Here is a 19,987-nt window from a genome sequence, read left to right as displayed (position 1 = left end):
ACATTTAATGCACATATCAAGCTCTGCATATTTCCAGCTATTTTACACATTTGATGATGTCAGGCAAGCCAAGCACTGAAGTCACCCCTGATTTTAGAGGAGTCCACAAGCTTACACGACTATGCTTGTGCATGTGATGTAGCTTCAAGTGGTCAGCTTGAGGGAAAAGCCTAAGCATCTTAATCTGAGCTTAAACTCCTTTACACAGCATTAACAAGTGAGATGAGCACCCATCAGCCTTTCAATAATTAACTGGAGCCATAACCCTCAAGCTTGAGCCTTGTATCTTGGACTTTGTGTTATGATGCTTAACAGTTGGTTTGGTAGCTGACTTCAGAAAAAAAAAGTGTTTGAGATTACAGATTTGAGTGTAGCAGGTTACTCTGTCCTCACTCTTTTTTTTGCCGTCTTTTAATTCTCACTCTCTTTTTTGTGCTGTCTTCTCAGCCCTTTCCTCACTTTCTCTTTGTACATCTTGTTCTTGGCTACTTGTCACACTTGGTTATGATGTGTGGACCAAACTGAACAAGGGGGACCTTAGAAGAGGAGGCGTTGCGTGTGTGGGTGAGATGTCCATGCATGCTGGATGAAATACCTGCGGCGAGTAAATGAAAGCCTCTGCCTTGCGCAGCAGCGATTCAGCAGCAGTGCGTGTATGATTGAACGCTCGTGCAGGGCAATCCAAACACTGAGCACAGTGCAGCAGAGGTAGAATGCTTGCGCAGCACAGGTTTAGTGGCAGAGTGCATGTGCAATCGGGTGCACAGACAAGGCTGGAATGAACATGGAACCTTGTGCAGCAAGTTTGACTGCATGTTAGAATGCAGGCGAATAGATGTGGGTGTGCAAATGATTTGCTATTGCAGGACCAATCCTGACATCGAATGTAAGTGTAATATAACATTTTAATCACATTAGTCCGGTCATCAGACCCTATGAGGCTCTTCCTCATATTCTTTCTGACGAGATTTTCCAGAACAATGCTTAAAACCTAGTGTCACCGACTGTCAAAATCAGATTACTTCAGAGAAGGGGGATGAAAACTGGGTCTGAGACCTGAGATAAGAGTGATGTGGTGGGGTGTGGTGCAGGACTAACCAGGGCAAACAGAACATCACTCAGTTTGTGTACGTGGGAGGGCGTGTACATGTTGGCATTAGCTATAACATGATTGACATGTCGGAGCAGGGGCTGCAGCAGGCCATAAGCTATTAGAGAGGAGGCAACCGCCACATCACTCACCTGTCAAGAAGCCAGTTAGTGGGCATACAGTAGTACGTGACGATGTGCGGTGTCCTGCCCCAGTACAATAGAGTGTCAGAGTCTACTGTTTGCACAATGAAGAAGGTTTTCACAACAAGTTGCTTTGACGATGACATCAACCTGTTTCAATGTACCTGTGAAGATTCTCAGTCATCCAGGTCATGGTTTTTGCTCGAGGTTGTCATAGGCAACTGGACTTTGCTTGAGGTGCTTGAAGATATTTCACCTCTCATCCAAGTGTTTTTTTTTCAGTTCTAACTGACTGATGGCCTGGTCACACATACACAAAGCAGAAGAGTGGCCATTGCCTGCCGAAGTGAATGCTTTTGCTATTTGTCAAGGCTGTGACTCTGACTCCTCAGGATTTACCAAAGTTGAACTACGCTCTGCTTACCCATGACCACGAGTGTGTCAGAAGCGTTTTTCACTCGCATGTCTGACACAACAGAAACACTTTAATTTTTATCAGTTCAGCTCCGGGCATCTCACTCTGTAGTTGCATCTGATGGCTGTAAATGCAACCTGAGGAATTTATTAAGATATCTGATCTAAAGTACTGTAAATGTATTTTATCAACATTTTGTAATGAGACAGAGCAGCTATAGCCTGCAATCAGCTCACTCTGCTCGAGTTTAATCCCACACACTCTCCGTTCACTTCACCCAGCTGGGAAACAAGACATGGGAACTTCTTGATCTTTTTCTGCAGTGTTTTCATGGACAATTTGTACATTTACTGCCAATAGACAGCTTCACTGCTTAACTTTAATCCCTCTGCTCTGATGGCCAACACCTCTCTCTTTAGCCTCTTGAGCACAGCCACAGGTACTTTCTCCCTTTTGCTCATCCACGCCCACCGCATGCACAGATACATACAATGTTGTGCTTATGCCACTTGTTTGTTGATGGAAAATAGATCAGGAATATTCAAACATATCAAAGGAAACTGTATATTCCACAGAAGGTGTGGCTGCTCATTTGCAGCTGATGCTTTGAAATGCACAGATGATACAAAGCCTACATAGACGAGAGGTCCAGTTGCCTATGACAGCTCCTAGCAAACGGTTTCGGTGTAAGGCTTCTATCACTATATGTGAAATCTTCCATTGGACTCTTTCTGAATGTGAAACTTTGAAGTGCATCCTTTGTGCTTTGATGAAAGTGTGATTCTGTGCGTTTTCTTTAAAACCCCAGGAACAAAATATCATTCCTAATTGATACAGGAATTCTACACTGTGTGCCACGTTTTTCATGCTCAACACTTTAAACATGAGCCTTGCTATGCTAATGATTAAATGTTGAACCATTTTTGTCAGTGAGGAGCCCAGATGGTGAAGGGAACAGAATTGTTTAGTTTTTTTTCAGAAAGGAGTTCACTCCTATAGACTTCACAGAATTACTTAAGCAGCTACACTGATAGAAAGTACAGGAAGCCAACAGCTGTTTTTTTAATTTAACTAAACTCACTTCTTTGTTGTGAAATCAATACACTTTTTTTCACTGAAGTCATTTTGACATGATATAGTAGAATAAACACAGGTGTTACCAATGATACTAATTAAGGTTCTGTTCCATTTAGTATAGCAGAGTCTTCTCAGTGAGCCAACATGCACAATAGTAGCACCCTGACTCTGTTTGACCTGAATGAACAGAACTTAAATTATTATCATTGGTAACATCTGTGTTTAACCTGTGCCTGTATTAGTAAGGAAGCCGTATTCATGTCATTCATTTTAGAGTCGGTCGATAATGGATTTTTGGGGGCAATGCTGCTACCAGAATAGCTTTTAAGGCAACAGGAGATTTTTCCTTTTATTTTTTCATTCGACCAGCACTACAGAAGATTTGATTTCTCATAATGTTCCATGTTCTCTGGTTAATTGCTTTTGAAGAAGGCATGCCAACAATAATCACTGTAATGGAAGTCAAAAGGCCTTTCTTCTTACTCTAGATTCTTCTGATGTTGACATGCACTCGTATCATCTGTTTACCACCACCGCTATCAGCCTCCACTTCCCGTCCTCCAGCTCCTGCGTGGAGACCCAGCACATACAACACACTTAAACACACACACGCACACACACACACACACGGCTAATGTGTCTCATCTCAAATAGCTCCCGGCCATTTGGAAAAATGAAAAACCAATACCTTGTAAAATCGATTGTGATGCCCACCTTCAAGTGTGCCTTAGTGTGTGTAGGTGTAAGTGTGTGTGTGTTTGTGTGTGTGTGTGTGTGTGTGTGTCCAGGGTATAAATGTCCAATAAAAGCTAGAGCCTTCTCTCAGATACAGCCTATATATTTCTGTATGTCTTGAGGTTCTTCATGTGTGTGAGTAGGATAGGGTGACAATTTAATTAAGATTCTTTATCCAATTTTGATGGATTTATTTTGGATTTTAATTCATTTTAAGCAAATTTTTGATAAAAAAAAAAAAAGCTAACAAAATTACATTGTGACTATACACTCACATTCGTCCAGTCAAGTTCCCTGTACAAAGCTGCAATGTGTACATCAGGTATACACCCAAATCTGTGTCTTTGGAAGTTTTGTTCAAATTAATGCAATGGAAACAGATATTTCTTCTACCAGAAGTTGCTTGTTATTATTCGAGAAAAAATCATTTCTAAATTCAGTTCACTATGAACTGCAGTAAAATTGACACATGAAGAAACATTGCAAAACACAATCTTTCAATTTCTAAACAATTTTTATAGTTTCTGTTACTGTTGTATATGGTTGAGCAGATGATTATAGACTAAGTTCAAGCCAACCTGTTCCCTTACAGGATGACGGTCAAGCGTGGGTTGCAAAGGGGGGTCTTAGGGTAAGATGGGACCAGCTGCACCAGCACTGTTGAAGCCTTCCTCTAACTTAGACCAGGCGTGAATCCTACGATCAGTCAGAAACAGCCATAAAGGCCGCTTTTATTTATTTATTTATTTATTTTTTATTTTTTATTTTTGCAGGGTGCCTAATACAGAACAAGGTGCCCAACCAGATAAAAGGGTTGGCCTGTTGTAATACCTATCTGATGATGTTTTAATAAAAATAAAAAGAGAGAGTACAGTATGAGGGTGTGGAAATGTATTTCATTAATAATTTTAATGCCAATATTGAATAAAAATGATGCTTTGAAGTACAATAATTGTGAAGCCACTTTGTTTTTTGTGCACTATTTGTATATCTGATCTCACTACTAGCAGTGAATCGATGTAGCAGTAAGCTCTCCATCACTGCTGAATTGCAGTAGAGTTAAGCAGGTTCACTCCTCTCCATTTAACTCCTACTTTAAAACAAGATGACTACAGCACACTTCCTTGCATCCCTTTCCACAATTGGAGACAATGGTTTGCTGTTTTCCACTAGCACGTGCTTGACTGAGCCATTAATAACCAAATGCACACAGCATTTCATGACTGGCTCTTAATTCCTATCTCATATTTCTTCTGTCCTTTGTTCAAATTGCCTGTTCATCTCTATCCCTCCATTGTCTCCCCACGTCCATATCCGACTCTTATATCACTGTTGGGCCTCTCACTCAGTTCCTCCATCGTCTACCTACAATATTCATCTCTTTCTCCTTCCGCCATCCTGGTGCTAATGAGTTCTAGATGTGGTCGGTGTGGGGTCCAAAGCCTCTCCCTTACTGCTGCCTCTCCAGCTGGGTGCACCCACGGTGTGCCAAATGCCTCTCTTGAATATTGAATAAACCCCAGGACCACCTCCGTGCTTCCTGATCAACAGCACTACTATTACCTGGCTATTACTCTGCACGGGGTCTCGGGGCTCTGTCAGGATGGATGGGCTTTGAATCTGTTGTGTTGTGGGCGAAGGTAGAAATAATAGGTACGGGTGGGTTGAGCCTTTGAAGTTGCTTGATACTATCCCTTGTGATAATCAAACTGTTCCTTTCAGCTTTCTAACTTGCTGAAGTTTTTTCAAAGCACCACTCCAAAGTGTGTTATTCTGTGGTGCAGATAAAGTGACTGTTTGTGTCTGTTAGATTACCCCTTAAAAAGATCAATTCACTATTAAAGAATCCTACAGGAATTTAGTGTAATCAACTTTCTCATTAACTCTCATAACATAAATGTTAGCGCCTGACCAATACTGGAATTTTGGGGCTGATGCAAATGCCAATATTGGGAGCAAAAACATTCTGATATGGATGTATCAGCCAATATTCCTTATACAGTATTTAATAAACAGATTATAGAATAAATACATAAACACACATTTTACTATGATACATAAAAAGCTGTTAACTCTTGTGACAAAGGTATGTAATAGAGGTAGGATGTTTTAATGTTTAACAATATACTTTATTGTCCAAAATGATATCAGAGCACTTAGATAGCAGACTTTCATCAGTATTTTAATTAAATTATAACTAATATAAATGAAAACGTTTCTAAAGAAACCTGACCAGAATAATGACAGGCTTCCCTGCATTCTTTGTTTGGGAATTAAAACTCTCCTGAGACTCCTCTTTTTATTGTAGAAACATATATGATGAAAATATTCCCTGCCCCCTTACTCTTAAAATTTGATATGTTCACTGGACCAAAGGAGCTCCAACAAGAGCAGCTGAAGCTAAAGTTCTTGGTGTGAAATTAATCTGATTTCCTTTTCCAATTTCTCAGTGTGAAACATCAGTTCTTAGTTTGTAATTGTGACTGAGGAGTTGTTGCTTCAACTGAATATCTTATTGAACATTTTTTTTGAAGTACAACTGAATTAATATCAAGTTAATTTGATTCCAAAAAGTTTAATTTTGAATAATTGCAAAATCACCCCAATTTTCAAATTCAGTCAACTGAAAATGCCTTTTTAAGTTTGTTTTTATACAGTGTTGGCATTGTAGGAAACTCAGAAACCACTTATTTGTCTTTTGGGGGGGTCAGTAATGTTAAGTATTTTGTCTTGTGACATTTGCCACCTTCAGTAGCAAGTTGAACTTACTTACTCTTGACTGGCTTCATGTCAAACTCCCTGTTTACCACTGGATTAAAAATCATCGATGTTGGTGTAGGTCATTCATCACTTCATATGTGACCTTTGCGTGACCTAATAATCATGTCTTATTGATATCCAATAAGTGTTTGCTGCAGCACACTTGCAGAAAACAACATCAAGGCGTTTTGAAATTCATAGTAGAAATTGTAAGGTAAAGTTAAAGTGATTTTGAAAGTGGAGAGGAGTGTTTATTTTTGGATGTTGTGCAGGTTGTCAGTGTGTTGTTGAAATATTGATCATGCATTTCCACAAAACTTATGGTCTTATCGATACCTGTGGCTAGATACTTGATCAAAGACTGACATCTTGCTTTTAAGTACTTGCTATTGGATAAGTGGTGAGCATTGGTGGAGGAACATCAATTTTCCTTAACTGGAACCATTTGGAAGAATTATTATAGATTAAATTCTGTTTGCCTCTTACTCTTCTTGGTGGGAGGTGTATACACAATTTTTGTGTTTATTTATTTTGTGAAGAATGTATTGGTGATGCTGTCAGATTACAAATCCACAGTTTCAGATCTGCCAGTGATAGTCAGTAACACCTTTGGCATAATAAACATGAAAGGAATGAGCAAAGCACCGTGAGTGAGCTGATATTTACCTACCATTTATTTTTTATCTAGCCTCTCCATGATAGCCACTTCATTATTCAAAGGCCAACTACACAATTAGCACCAGCAGATCCTATTGCGAAGCAGTCCCGCTAGGACCAATCAATGCTATTAGATCCGTCAATGTGATTAGACACACTCTTGCATCTTCCTCATTTCTCCTTCAAACTGCTTGCGCTAGGATAGGTTGTAAGGCTTGTTGCCTTTAATTTATGCACCATTGATTCCCAATCCGAAGCCAAATCAGGCAGGTATACTGCAGAAGATATAAACAAAGAAACATTTTGCAGTGGATGTTGGTAATAAGGGCTTTAACAACTACATCTGTGCCTTTAACTGTGGCAAACCACTTTTATCTCACCCAATGACTCACAACTCCTGCCGTTATAGCTTCTAACAAATGGAAAGTCAATTTACTACGCTCATTTTTAGCCATGCTTGCAGCACGGCTCTAAGGACGGCTCTGTCGGTCAGTCAAGTGGTCCAGCACTTTGCTCCAGACTGAATTACCTCAGCAACTATTAGATGGATTGTCATGACATTTTCTACAGGCATTAAGAGGCAGACAGTACCTGTTCCACCATGAGGTTAATACTTGGGATTTTGAGTGAAATGTCTCAACAACTGTTGAGTTGGATGGCATGAAATTTGTATATCTTGAACTGAATTTATCAGTTCAAAAATGTTATTTGTGGTTTATGGCCTGATGACCTGCAATGGGTTTTGCAATGACCTGCATTGTTCACTGCTAATTAGCAAATGACAATATGCAAACATACTAAACTTGTGAACATGGAAAACTTTATACCTGGTGAATGTCATTGTCATTGTGAGCAGGTTGGCATGCTGACATCAGCATCTAGCTCAGAGTGCTTCAGTATAACCTCACAGAGCTTCTGATGTTATTTTAGCACATGGTGGATCCTGAAAATTTGCTTAACACAATGCAAGTGCAGAGATTTTCTGAAGTCAACAGAAAAACAAGAAAAGCTCAAACTAACAGACTGAACCACAAACACAAGGCACTAAACAAACTTAATCACTAAATAAGCCTGACGTTGGCATCTGCAAGATCCAACCAGGATTTGGAACAACATGGGACAACATGGTAGTGAGATGATCAGTCAAGGCAAACTATTGCTCTCCACCAGTGGGATTGTTGCTCACGATGCTCCAGAATTAGCACCCTGGACAGCAGTCATGACAAGTGCTTAAAGCTCTACAAAGAATCAGACGGTAAATGACTTAACAAGTTTGAAATGTAATCCACTTTTTCAGTTAAGGGATAGTCTGAATTGTAAGTGAGCCAAATTTCATTCTCTCCAAAGCAACCAGGCTCCTTTGGCAAAAAGGATTTTTTCCCCCCTTATTTTTCCCTCGCACAGTACTAGACTTGCTGGCCCACCACTGCCTCAATCAGTTTGTTCGTGTTATTGTGTGACTTTGGTGCATCCTTTTAAACAAAACATAATATGCGTACATACTACAATAACACAGACAAACTAAACAATTGAGGCAGTGGTAGTCCAGCGACTCCTGTGTTCTGCGGGGTAGAATTACTAATTTTGCCAAAGGAATCTGGTTGGTTTGCAGACAGCAATATTTGGCTTCTATAACTGCAGTTTTCCATCGCAAAAGGCTGTCTGATGGCAAGGTAACATGGCGAAAATATTCTAAATGTGAAATAGCGTGGTTTTGCTGCTGACCCTGTCCACTGCAGTACATTGCTTAGCTTCAAGTACATCATAGAACCATGCTTCAGAAAATTCAAACTATCCTGTATCTGGACACATTGCGCAGATATGGAAAAACAAACGTTAGGTGTAAACGCATCATGATCGAATCTGCCTAAACCTGTCACCTTGCTCTCTGACTCTGTTTCTCTGCACCTCTTATTGTCTATTCTGGGCCCCGCTCTCACTTTTCGTGCATGCATAAACACAAAACTAGTTTGATTGTGACTTGAATGAGCCCAAACGGAGAGGCAGCAGAGCTTTTGTACTCGCTTCAAATAGAATTTGATAAGCAACTGTGTGTACAGAATGTCTGAATAGATCACCGCTGCGATGGTATCAGCGATTCACCTCAAGTCTTCGCAAAAACGTCGTGTCTCAGTGGGGCCAGACGGATCCTCAGTTGTATTACCAAGAGCCTCGGTGACCTTGTGGCGAGATGAGAGGGAGAAGCTGCTCGGAGCCCACTGCCACAGTTTTAATTACTACTGGCAAAGGAAGGCTGCTGTAGCTTGTGTGTATCAGAGTGATCTGTAGTTAGAGAGTGTGTGAATGCATGTGCCTTAACCTGTGTGTGACGAGTGTGTGTATGTGCACACTGCATGTGTAAATCTGATACTGGTGTAGAGCTCTCCACCAAAGACCATCCTATTTGGGCTGGCCCTCTTTAAAACCCTCTTACATAAGCCACTACTCTCAGATGTGTGATATCATGAAACTATTTTTGGCTTTTCCTCTGAAAAAGGCTGTTCAGAGTTAGATAAAGACTAGCCTATTCTTTAAATAATACATTGGAGCTCCCTCTCATCTCAGCTGTCTTAATACACTGTCCTGACAAAATTGACTTGGATTGGCCTGTGACAGACTTTGGCTTGTTTGAAAAAAAAATAATCTTGCATTTATTTTCATAAATTTTAGCCCTAACATCAGCTGACCTGGATTCTGTGTGCAAACAAGACATATTTTTGTCACTGTCCTAGATTTTGTTTGGACATCAAACAGATGGAGAAACTTGCCTGATGTCATGATTGGACATTAATGCTCTAATATTATTTTCTGCTTTCCGTGGTCCATTTTGGTCTTTATATGTCAAGGCCTTGACTCACACACATATCTGATGGCCTCATATCCACTGAACCTGAAAAGTTGCTGCATGACCGAGTTTGAGTAAAGAAATGGAAAATTGATTACTTATAGAATCTTTTTATTGGATTTTTCAGTACGTGACCGATATTAACGCTGTGACAATCCACGTGGTTTCTAAGCCTTGTTCTTCTCTTCATATTTGTGTTACTTAAACATTCCAAAAGTTGGGTGAATTTAAAGGGCAACTCTGTTCTTTTCAGGTTTTTCAAAGGGAAAGTCCCACTCAGCCATTAGCAAAAAGCAATTACATAGGTCACGGTGGTGATGCCCTCCCCTCTCTTCCCTCAACATAGGGGGGGTTGTATGTAGCAATGTCATCTAGGGATCCAACCACTGACTGTATATTCCAAAACTTTCCCAAAACTTTTCCAGGATTGGACTTTTCAAAATAAAAGCACCACATAGTAACTGTATCTTAAAAGGAAATTCAAGATGAGAATGTTTTTTTCAAAATAAAAGTCACAGGTAGTAACTGTAGCTTAACAAGGAACTCAGAATGATTTTTTTTTTTTTCAAAATAAATGTCCCATAGAGTAAGTATAGTATCTCAACAGGAAACTATAATTGGACCTATTTTCTTCTTTTTTTTTGGGTCACTTGGGCAAATATTTTTGAAAGGGCTTGGGAAAATAGCATTTTGATGCTAAATCATACATGCTTAAACCAAAATATGATTGTTCGTTGAATTGAATGCATAAGGAACAGTATGTTGGGAAGCTAAAGGATGATATAAAAACCTCAAAAATAAATAAATGAATAAGATAAAATATTGGACCCGGCCTTTAGTATGAGACAGCAATCATTCACTGATGATTTTATACACTTTTTAAAGCTTTATCATTGATTTCGAAATCTTACATTTTTAATTTTTCCTTCAAAAGAAAATGAATTGGATTATCAGTACTGTAGCACCTGCATCTCGAAGACAGTTTAAAATTCAGCATGTGTGTTTATCGGTCGATATTTTTTACTGTAGCTCTTGTTTTCCCAGCTCAGTGTAGTGTTGTAACAGATGAAACATATGAAATTGTGCCAAAAGCAAAAACAACTCCTACAAAACAGCACAACCCAGGCGAAGCTAAAACACCTAAGGGTGGAAGCAATAAAGTTGTGGAGCTTCCTCTGGCCACAACGTCTCTTCCCACTGAAGTCGTGAGTGGACTAGTGCAATCAATTTGGTTTGAGAAGATCACTAGCTCTTATTAGAGATCCATAGAAGCATCTCCCAGTGTGGGTGTAGCAAACAGCCTTAGCTAAACGGAGATTAAGGCAATGCTGGAAAGACCCCTTGAAGCCCTCTAAGGCTGGTGGGTGATTTTGGATTTAGCAGTGGTAGCAAGATAAAGGCCTTTCTTCCTGCTTAATTGATGGCTGTAATCCATGTGTTGTTTTAAAAGCCTGTCTGGCTGATGTGTGAATACAAACCCCCTGTGGGTCTGTGCAGAAAGTGGTGATTTACTGGGCCAAACGGAGGGTTTCCCACTTGTTGGGTGAAGACTTGCAGACTTGGGATGCACCAGAATGGCTCAGCTGATAACATAGAGGTTGAGGACGTAAAAACACAGACAGCCCTGGAATGAATGTTAAAAAAGTCAACATGATAGTTGTGTCAACGTCAGACTTAATGTTATAAAGTACAAAACATTACATAGATTCTGTTTCACCAGGGAAAAGTTTATTGATGTTTCACCTGTTTGCAACTGTTGTGAGTCTATGAGCTGTGATTTAATATATTCTTAAGCATCTTTCATTTGTTTTTGGAGGATTTTGAGAAGCATTGGGGACCTGATCCACTCGTAACCATTCTTGGTGCAACTAGCTTTTTATTCTTTTGCTAGTTATTAATAAAATAGCTGTTTTGTTTGGAAGAGAGATTGCAAAAAAGTTGATCTTGGGAGTGTTAAAATTTGACTCACTACTTCTAGAGAGACTGAGAATTTATAATGAAGATAGAGGAGATTCAGTACTGATTTTTTTTTCAGGGAAAATACAAATATGTTGTATCCAGTGTAAAGCACTTTGAAGAAGTTGAGTTTAAGTTAAGTTTTACCTAATAATCTTTTGTTGAGATAATTCTCTTTTTTCTTTTCATACACTTTGAGTTTTAGAACCCCCCAAAAAACCTATTTCAAAATTGTTTGAGTTTACTTCAGTATGTAAACTCAGGTTCACAGCGCACTGTGAGCAATTTTTGAAATAGTGTTTTTTGGAGTTTCTAGAATGTGAAGTGAATTATGTCAACATAAGATTTTAGTTCAGCAAAACTTTAAGTTTATCTCACAACTTAAGAGTTTGAGTTTGATTGCCTTTAGGATATGCTCTGTTCATTTTTACATTTTCCTTCTTTATTCTTGTTATATTTTTGCCATTCTCAAATTAACTTATTTTTTAAAAAGACAGAGGAATTTGGGTTAATTTTTCTGCAAATATAGAAACTATATGCAGAATGTTACCTATCCTTAATAAGTCAAAAACCCATATAAATTTTCCTGTATTTCTGTCTAATAAACTCACGCCAAGTCAAACTGTACTATCATAGCTGTCTAGTACATTTCTGGGGCTGTTGGTCCTGCTATCTATAAATGACGCCTGACTTATGAATGCCCTCTGATCTTTTAGTCAAGTTTTCACATTTCTGTCATCCTAAGTCTCGTTACCCTCTTTTCAACATACAGTATCAGGTTTCAGTGAGTGTACAATTATATGAGCAGTACTGTGATTAATGAGTAGTGAAGATGTCTGGAAGTGGATAGAGGCTTAATGAGAAGATCACAGTCATCCCTAAAGCTAGGAGGTGCTTGAACTCCTCAAGGCTTTAGCACACTTTTAGGAAATCTACTGGTGTACCTCTTGGTCTCAGTCAGAATTATAATATCCTTGTGTTGATCGCTATCATGAATCACAAGTTCTGCTTAATCTCTACAAAGTATGTAATTAACCCTGCACTGATTCATATCGCTCATTATATTACCACAGATAGGACATTGAAAATAGAGCACGGTGCCTTATTATCTCAGCTCAGCTGCTGGTGTCTAAATATTCAGTACCTGTTTCACAGCATTATGCATGTTTATAAATGTGGCATTTCTGTACCTTTTCTGACAGACTTTGCTTTAAACACATTGGTAACAATTTAGTTGAAGGGGTGTGCATAAGACACAGGCATAACCATGTCATGACAACTGTCATGAACATGAAGGAGTCTTTATGAATGTTTATGATGGTTGTCATTCATCAAATGTGTCATTTTAACACAGTGCTGATGTTGTTGGAGCTGTCTTTGTTATGACAAGTTGCATCGCTATCTTTAATGACACCTTTATGACCAGTCCAAATCATTTTAGTTGTGGTCAAGTGAATTATTCATGGTACTATTATAAAAGCATGTGTAGCAGTGTAATAATACTTAATGACATCTTTATGAAAAATCCAAAATGTATCACTGTAGATGAGATCAAAGAAAATATTCATGACACATTTAAAATGGTCTTATGACAGCCAATGTAAAACAAGTCGCACATTTGACAGTTTTATGTAACGTTAAAATATAAAGCTAAACAGTTTGAGAATGTGAAGCTGATATGAGAAAGTTATTTTGTTATTTTGATTATTCTTTATGTCAAATGTCAGAGTGAACCACATAATATTATAATGTTCAAACAAAAGCTAAATAATTCCTTTAAGTTTGATAATGTCAAGTTGTCATAACAAAGACATCAACAGATTATAATGTCTCAGCTAATGTCAAACAATGTCTTCAAATAAAATATATGACAACTTGACATTAACCAAGACAACATAACCAAAATATCTTTGTAATGACAACTTGACATGTTTTAACATTACATAAAATTGTCATAGGTGGTTCACATTTTGGGCTTGTTATAAAGGTGTCATTAAGTACTATTACACTGTCAAATGCTTTTGCCACAGTGACATGAATAATTTACTTTATCTCAACGAGTACCTTTTGGACCTGTATATAATAATAATGATGTCATTATATGATTAAAGAATGTTAGAAAATAGTTTCTTTACATTTGATAATGTCAAGTTGTCATAACAGAGACATGAAACAATGCCAACAAGTGCTACCAACACATCATTTAAAATGCCTACAGAGTTGTAAAACACTATGATTCTGCTAATAAAAGTTATTTATAGATGCATTCAAACGCAATATAAAAAGTGCAAATTAAACAATAAAGTGGCAGATCTTTGTCTATTCTAGCTCACGCTCGTTCTTACATTGTACAGACTTGCAAATTCTAATCTTAATGAAAAAATTAATTACAGCCATTTTTGCCTCTGGAGAAAATTAGTGACCTATTGTTGAAAATATGCAATGAAGTGTGAGAGAAAGAGAGCAACACTTGATTAGAATGGAAATGACAAATGAAAGGTGGGAAGGGTTGAAATGAGGACAACTGTGACTGTGGGTGGGTGACAGTGTTTATGTATGTTGCAGAGAGTGAGGCTTTCTCCCGAACCCTTTATATATTTTCAAATGTCAGAGCGGTGCAAGAGTGGATGCATTTATAGACATTCTCATCATGTTTCATCAGCATGCTTGCACCATATAATGGCTCAATAAATCTTAGCTGCTTTCACTAGATCAGTATCTTACGCTTAAGTTATACACTGAAACTTTTCCAAATACACTGCCCTCAGTCAGAGTTTATGCTTGCTGCATCATATTTAGATCATTAGCACACTAATGCTCTGGAAAAATACTCTAAAAAGTTTGCCTTTCAAAGTTTGGTACCTTTTTTGAACATGAATTGAATTACAAGAGACGTGCTTCAAATGTGCTTAGGTTGCAGAGGTTGAAATGAATAATATGTGTGTGTAAAAAGGCAATTAGTGTTTGAGGTTATTCTTAAGTGTATGTGTGTGTGTATATATATGTGTGTGTGTGTGTGAGGAATCAGATTCAAATATGAAGAACGTAAATGCTTTTAACTTTATAACTTACCCAGATATGAATCATGTTGCTAGGCTGCTTTTCCTTTGCCATCAGAACTACAGTATACTCCAACACACACATACACACACACATATACACACACAGGCACAGTATGAAGCCAGTTTGAAAGGTCATGCATACAGGGGTCATCAATAACCACCCAATATTTACAGATCTATTTACAGTTACACTTTGAAGGGGTTATTTTGCTGACATTTGAAGTAATTTAAAAGGGTTGATTCGTTCATCCCCTCAGACTATGAATGAGTGTGTCTTGCACATTCGTCACGGCTGCGCTGCCATGGTTTAATCCCTAAAAAGACAGAGGCCTCTGACCAAAACCAGTGCAGACCTGAGACCTGTCGTCTGGTGCGTTAGTGACACACTACCCAACGGTGCTACTGTGCCAACAGTTCAAGTGGATCCACCATAATCTGACAGTTTGTTGCCATGGTTGTTTGTGATCATTGCATTTATAAGTCAGACTCAACACTCTGTACATTTCTCTGTTTTTGTCATTCCAGCTGTCGTTTGCAGCAACAACCCCAGTTCTGGCAGACAAGAAGAAGTATCCTAACTTCTTCCGCACCGTCCCATCAGACAACGCTGTGAACCCAGCAGTGGTGAAGTTCCTCAACTACTACAACTGGAGCCGCGTGGGGACGCTCACACAGGATGTCCAGAGGTTCTCAGAGGTCAGTATTCCTTGGTAATTCTTGAAATAGACTATGGTTTGATGTATGAACTATGGCTGAGATGGCATGGATTTTTCTTACTTATTCTTCCTGTGGAATAGTGGTTTGCCACGACTGCACAAGTAATTACGTTTTGTTGGTTTTAATTTAAGCTTAGCTTAGCTCCTTTAAGGAATAGGGCAGCGCGCGATGCGTGAGCAGCGTGCAAGTGAGGGAGAGGGAGCGGAAAGGTGAAGGGGGTTAGCCTCACAGTAAATGTAAGAAGAAAGGCTAACAACAGTGGTACCTTTGTGCGTATAACATCCGCCCTGGTGAGATCATATCCCTTTCAGAAGCGTTGTAATCCAGCCTTGAACTGCAGCGTCTTTTTTGGAAATGAGATAAAATGAGATTAGAGATTTTTTGTTGTTGTTGCCATGTTGTTAGCCATCCACTGGCAATCCCATGATCCCTCGGACCAAGTCTGTCGACCAATCAGAGGCTGTGTTCCTGTCTTGTTGTGTGTTACAGCTTTGATCTCAAAGGCATTGCGCAATAGAATAACATTAGACTGACCCTTCACAATGCGATTTGCAGTGATGACAGTAATGAGCTCAACTCTGAGGCAGGCATCACATGACTGCAGTATTGTGGTAATGCAGTTATCACCACAGCCCAAATTTGAATTTATGCAAAAGAAAACCAAGGGTTGTGTAGTGAGATGTTACAGAGAGCTCATATAGGAAATGAAAACCACTTTTGATTTATTCTGAAGCGTAGCAGCAAAGATGCAGAGGTTGTTCTCAATCAGAAAGCACTGCAACCGTTTCTGTACATAAAGAAATTAGGGGCAACCCAAGAGTTCCATGGTTTCATTTTCTTTCTGTTTTTATTGGGCATAAATACTGCAGTCATAAAACTTTTACAAGTCAAGAAAGTAGACCAGATACATAAATATAAAGCTGGTGGACATGTAAATATTTAATAACCATGTCCACTGGACATTTATTTACAACTCATAGCTGAAACAGCACTTATGTGTTTACAGGTGTTTTGTTTTCCATCCTCATACCTCTGAGCTTTATGGGAGAAACATTTTCATGTTTTGAAGGTGAAGGTTAACATCTCAATATTATAAAATACTGAATCTATTCTCAGTCAGAGGGATTTTATCTTGTCATATACAGATGCAAGGACTGGAAGTGGTATCAGTACTGAACAATGATTGGCATTTATTTTGCAGTTATTATTCAGATTATGCCAACAAGATTTAAGTGGGTGGGAACTGATTAAATTCAACCCATTCTCCAGTAGTTGACTGAATTAATATTTTTACACCCACATAAAACTCCATGGATGGATTCTCCATGATTCTGAGGAAATGTGATGATTAACATGTTTGAAACTAGGAGGTTAGTCTTCTGAGGTTATCAAAAGTATCAATACTTTGTTACTGTATCTATTAATTATAGTATTGAAAGTTACAAAAGCTGCAAAGCTACAAAAAAAAAAAATCAAAGTGCTCATTCCAGACTTCAGTTCAGTTCAGTGTTTATTATCCTGTTTGAAATTTGGCCTGCAGCAGAACAGACAGTCAGCGTACAGTGACATTTTCTGTAGTACAGGTTGCTAATAAAAAAAAAGTAAATGATCCAGTTTTGTGTGCCTAGGACTTTTTTCTTTTTGCTGTGGTATTGAAAGAGGTATTGAGTATTACTTTTTTATGCTAACATTGCATTGAAGCTTAAATTTCTGATATCATGACAACTGAAGTATCCACTTTTATACCAGAAAAAGAGATTATACAACTTTTGTAATAAATTTTAATGTTTATGTATGAGATTTTGCAAGATTAATTATTTACCATATTACATCTGGAGAGTAGCTTAATGTCCCTGGCCCTGACAGAAAACACCACTCAGCCTATTCTGCACAAGGCTAGTTTTGGGAGATGTAATATGGGAAAAGATGGAGATTTTTATCTGCACTGAATCAGCACTTGTAGCTAACTGTCTCTTGATATTGCTGGAATGGAAAGACATTTTAAAGCTTGAGGACTCGTGAACAGGAGAGCACACATTTGCATTCTTCTAGAAAAATGTCCTCTCCCTCATGCTGACTGTCCTGCAGCTTTTCACTATAACCTATAAACAGGAGATATGACAATTCAATTTAGCCAGTTAGCTCAGACCATTAAAGCTATAACATGTAATGTTTCCATATTCAAATGTATAAAAAAGCTATAATTTATATATTAAAAAAATACATATATTATGTATTGTGTTGAGCTGTGTACTTATCCCAATTATCCCAAATATTTCCAACAATCTTCAAACGCAGAGAATGATGTAAGAGAGACGCCGAGCGGTGGAATTTACATACAGGAAATGTAACAAGTTAAAATCATGTTATACCGAAATGGATGGTAACAAATGAGATAAACATATACCTGTTAGTGGGAGGGTTGAACCTTAACTAAACATGTGCATTTGTCATTCCTTTGGAAATTCCTGGGACATGCGTTTTATCACATCAGTGACATGGGAACAGTCGGCTAAAAAAAGCCGTGCCAGAGGTATTGAAAGCATGAATTTGAGAAACGTATTGTGAGCTCTTGCCTCGAGGCCCTGGTTGAAAACAATCTGCTGAGCAGCTGGGGGCGGGAGGTGGAGGTGGAGGGGTGTATAAGAAGTCTCACTGAAAATCTCAGAGAGCCCAAATCCCTTTATCTCTCCCCTCCTGGAAGCGCCAAGGGGCTTAGGACGGGAGGAAGACGGGGCGGCCCGATTCAATCAACCTGCCACGAGATTGGCCTCTAATCCTGATTTACAAATATGCAAGCATCACTTCCGCAGTTCATGATTTGTACAATCCGCTGTCGAGTTCACAGAACGACAAGTTTTTGGCGCATCGGGAAATCGCGGTAGCATGTAGCAAGACAAACGGTTGAAAAGAATGACACCAATAGGATGCATCATGAGTCTATTTGTGATGGTTTGGATTATTTTGTGTGTGTGTGTGTGTATGTGTGAGGTATTTATCAATAGTCAGTGTTTTACTCACAGAAAATGCTGTTTGGCAAACCCCCAGTTTGGAGAGGCAGAGATGGCCACCAGCATAGAAGCTAAGCAATGTATTGCTGTGGAGAGCTTTAGTACCAACATGGAATCGCCATCATAAAAAGCTAAATATCGCTCCTTTCAAACCAACCAAACTCAACCGGCGAAATCAGTCATTTTACCTCACAGAACACAGGTGTTGCCAGTCTACTGCTGCCTCGATTGGTTAGTTTGTTTGTGTTAGTCTGTGACTTTTTTGTGAATCCGAACTGTCCTTTTAAAACACCAAAGTCACACAATAACACAAACTAACGAACTGGGGTAGTTGTAGACCAGCGTCTCCTGTGTTCTTCGAGGTCAAATGACTGATTTTAACCTTTATTTATTCAGGGTAGGCACCCTGAGAGATTGTAAAAAGTCACATTTGGTGGATTATCATTATGTTTTCTTTAGAGTCCCTTGAAAACAAAGGATGTTTAACAAATTTGGACAAAAACAAGTATTACATGATTATATATTTGTGTATTTGTGCTCAGTCTAGGATTGGTTCTGGATTCAAGAACATAGTTAAATCATATTTTACTGTACTGTTTATACAATATGTGTGTGTGTCCACACTTGTCTCTGCATAAAGATATAATGTTGACATTGCTGTCATCTCCACCACCTATACCTCTCTTTTTTTTTCCTCTCTCCCTGACATACTCTCTCCCCTACTGATCCGCAGTGCTGTTTCCCAGGGAAACTGCTCACAAGGTTAATGTTATGTAACACTTGTTAAGGATTCAGTCAGTGGAATGCACACCACACACAAACACACAAACACACACACACACACACACACACACACACACACACACACACACACACACACACACACACACATATACATACATACAATACGGTGTCCCCTGGGACTGTAACCTGTAAGCAAAAGCCAGCTTTGTCAACATCTATTTTTAGGCAGCATTGAAACACACACATGCATGGACACACACACACACACACACACACACACACACGCACCCTGTTTGTGGATGGACACTGATGTCCCATTAATGGGTTATTGTAGTGAGAGATGAGCATGAGTAAAGGCTGGGTATTAGCTTATGTGAAGGTGTCTGTCCACACACACACACACACACACACACACACACACACACACACTGCAGCAATCAACATTATTGAGATTGCCAGACAAACCGGGCTCACCCAGGAACAGAGCAGCCATCATCAGTCAGTCAGATGACAGACCTGACTGAGAACAGGATTAGGACACTGTCCTCTGCCTGAAACCCTCTGAGCTCAAGTGTTTAATTACACTATGACCACTCAGATATTTTGCAAAAGTTACTCTCTCAAAATATACCCTCGCTCAGGTCCTCTTTGGCTTTCTCTCCCTTTCACGGAAATATTACTTAAAATCTAAAATACTTGCTTGTTGTCCTTTTTTGTGCATTTTACAGTTTCGCATTAAGCTGTCAGCTGCTGTTCATCACAAATACCCATGTAA

The 19,987-nt window shown here is 38.9% G+C and overlaps 1 protein-coding gene across 1 annotated transcript in view; it reads left to right on the top strand.

Annotated features, from left to right (window-relative positions):
• The window catches only part of gabbr2 (gamma-aminobutyric acid (GABA) B receptor, 2), a 230,227-nt gene that overhangs the window by 103,868 nt on the left and 106,372 nt on the right, over positions 1 to 19,987 (top strand). Inside the window, exon 3 of the mRNA XM_084739199.1 lies at positions 15,266 to 15,436. Coding sequence (XP_084595325.1) covers positions 15,266 to 15,436 — 171 coding nt within the window. The remainder of the gene's footprint in view (positions 1 to 15,265; positions 15,437 to 19,987) is intronic.

The sequence above is a fragment of the Lutjanus erythropterus genome, chromosome 16 (assembly GCF_056507025.1).
Source record: "Lutjanus erythropterus isolate fLutEry1 chromosome 16, fLutEry1.hap2, whole genome shotgun sequence".
In the NCBI taxonomy this organism is placed as follows: Eukaryota; Metazoa; Chordata; class Actinopteri; order Lutjaniformes; family Lutjanidae; genus Lutjanus; species Lutjanus erythropterus.
The sequence above is the reverse complement of the archived record's forward strand: the minus strand, read 5'-3'. Positions and strand labels throughout refer to the sequence as shown.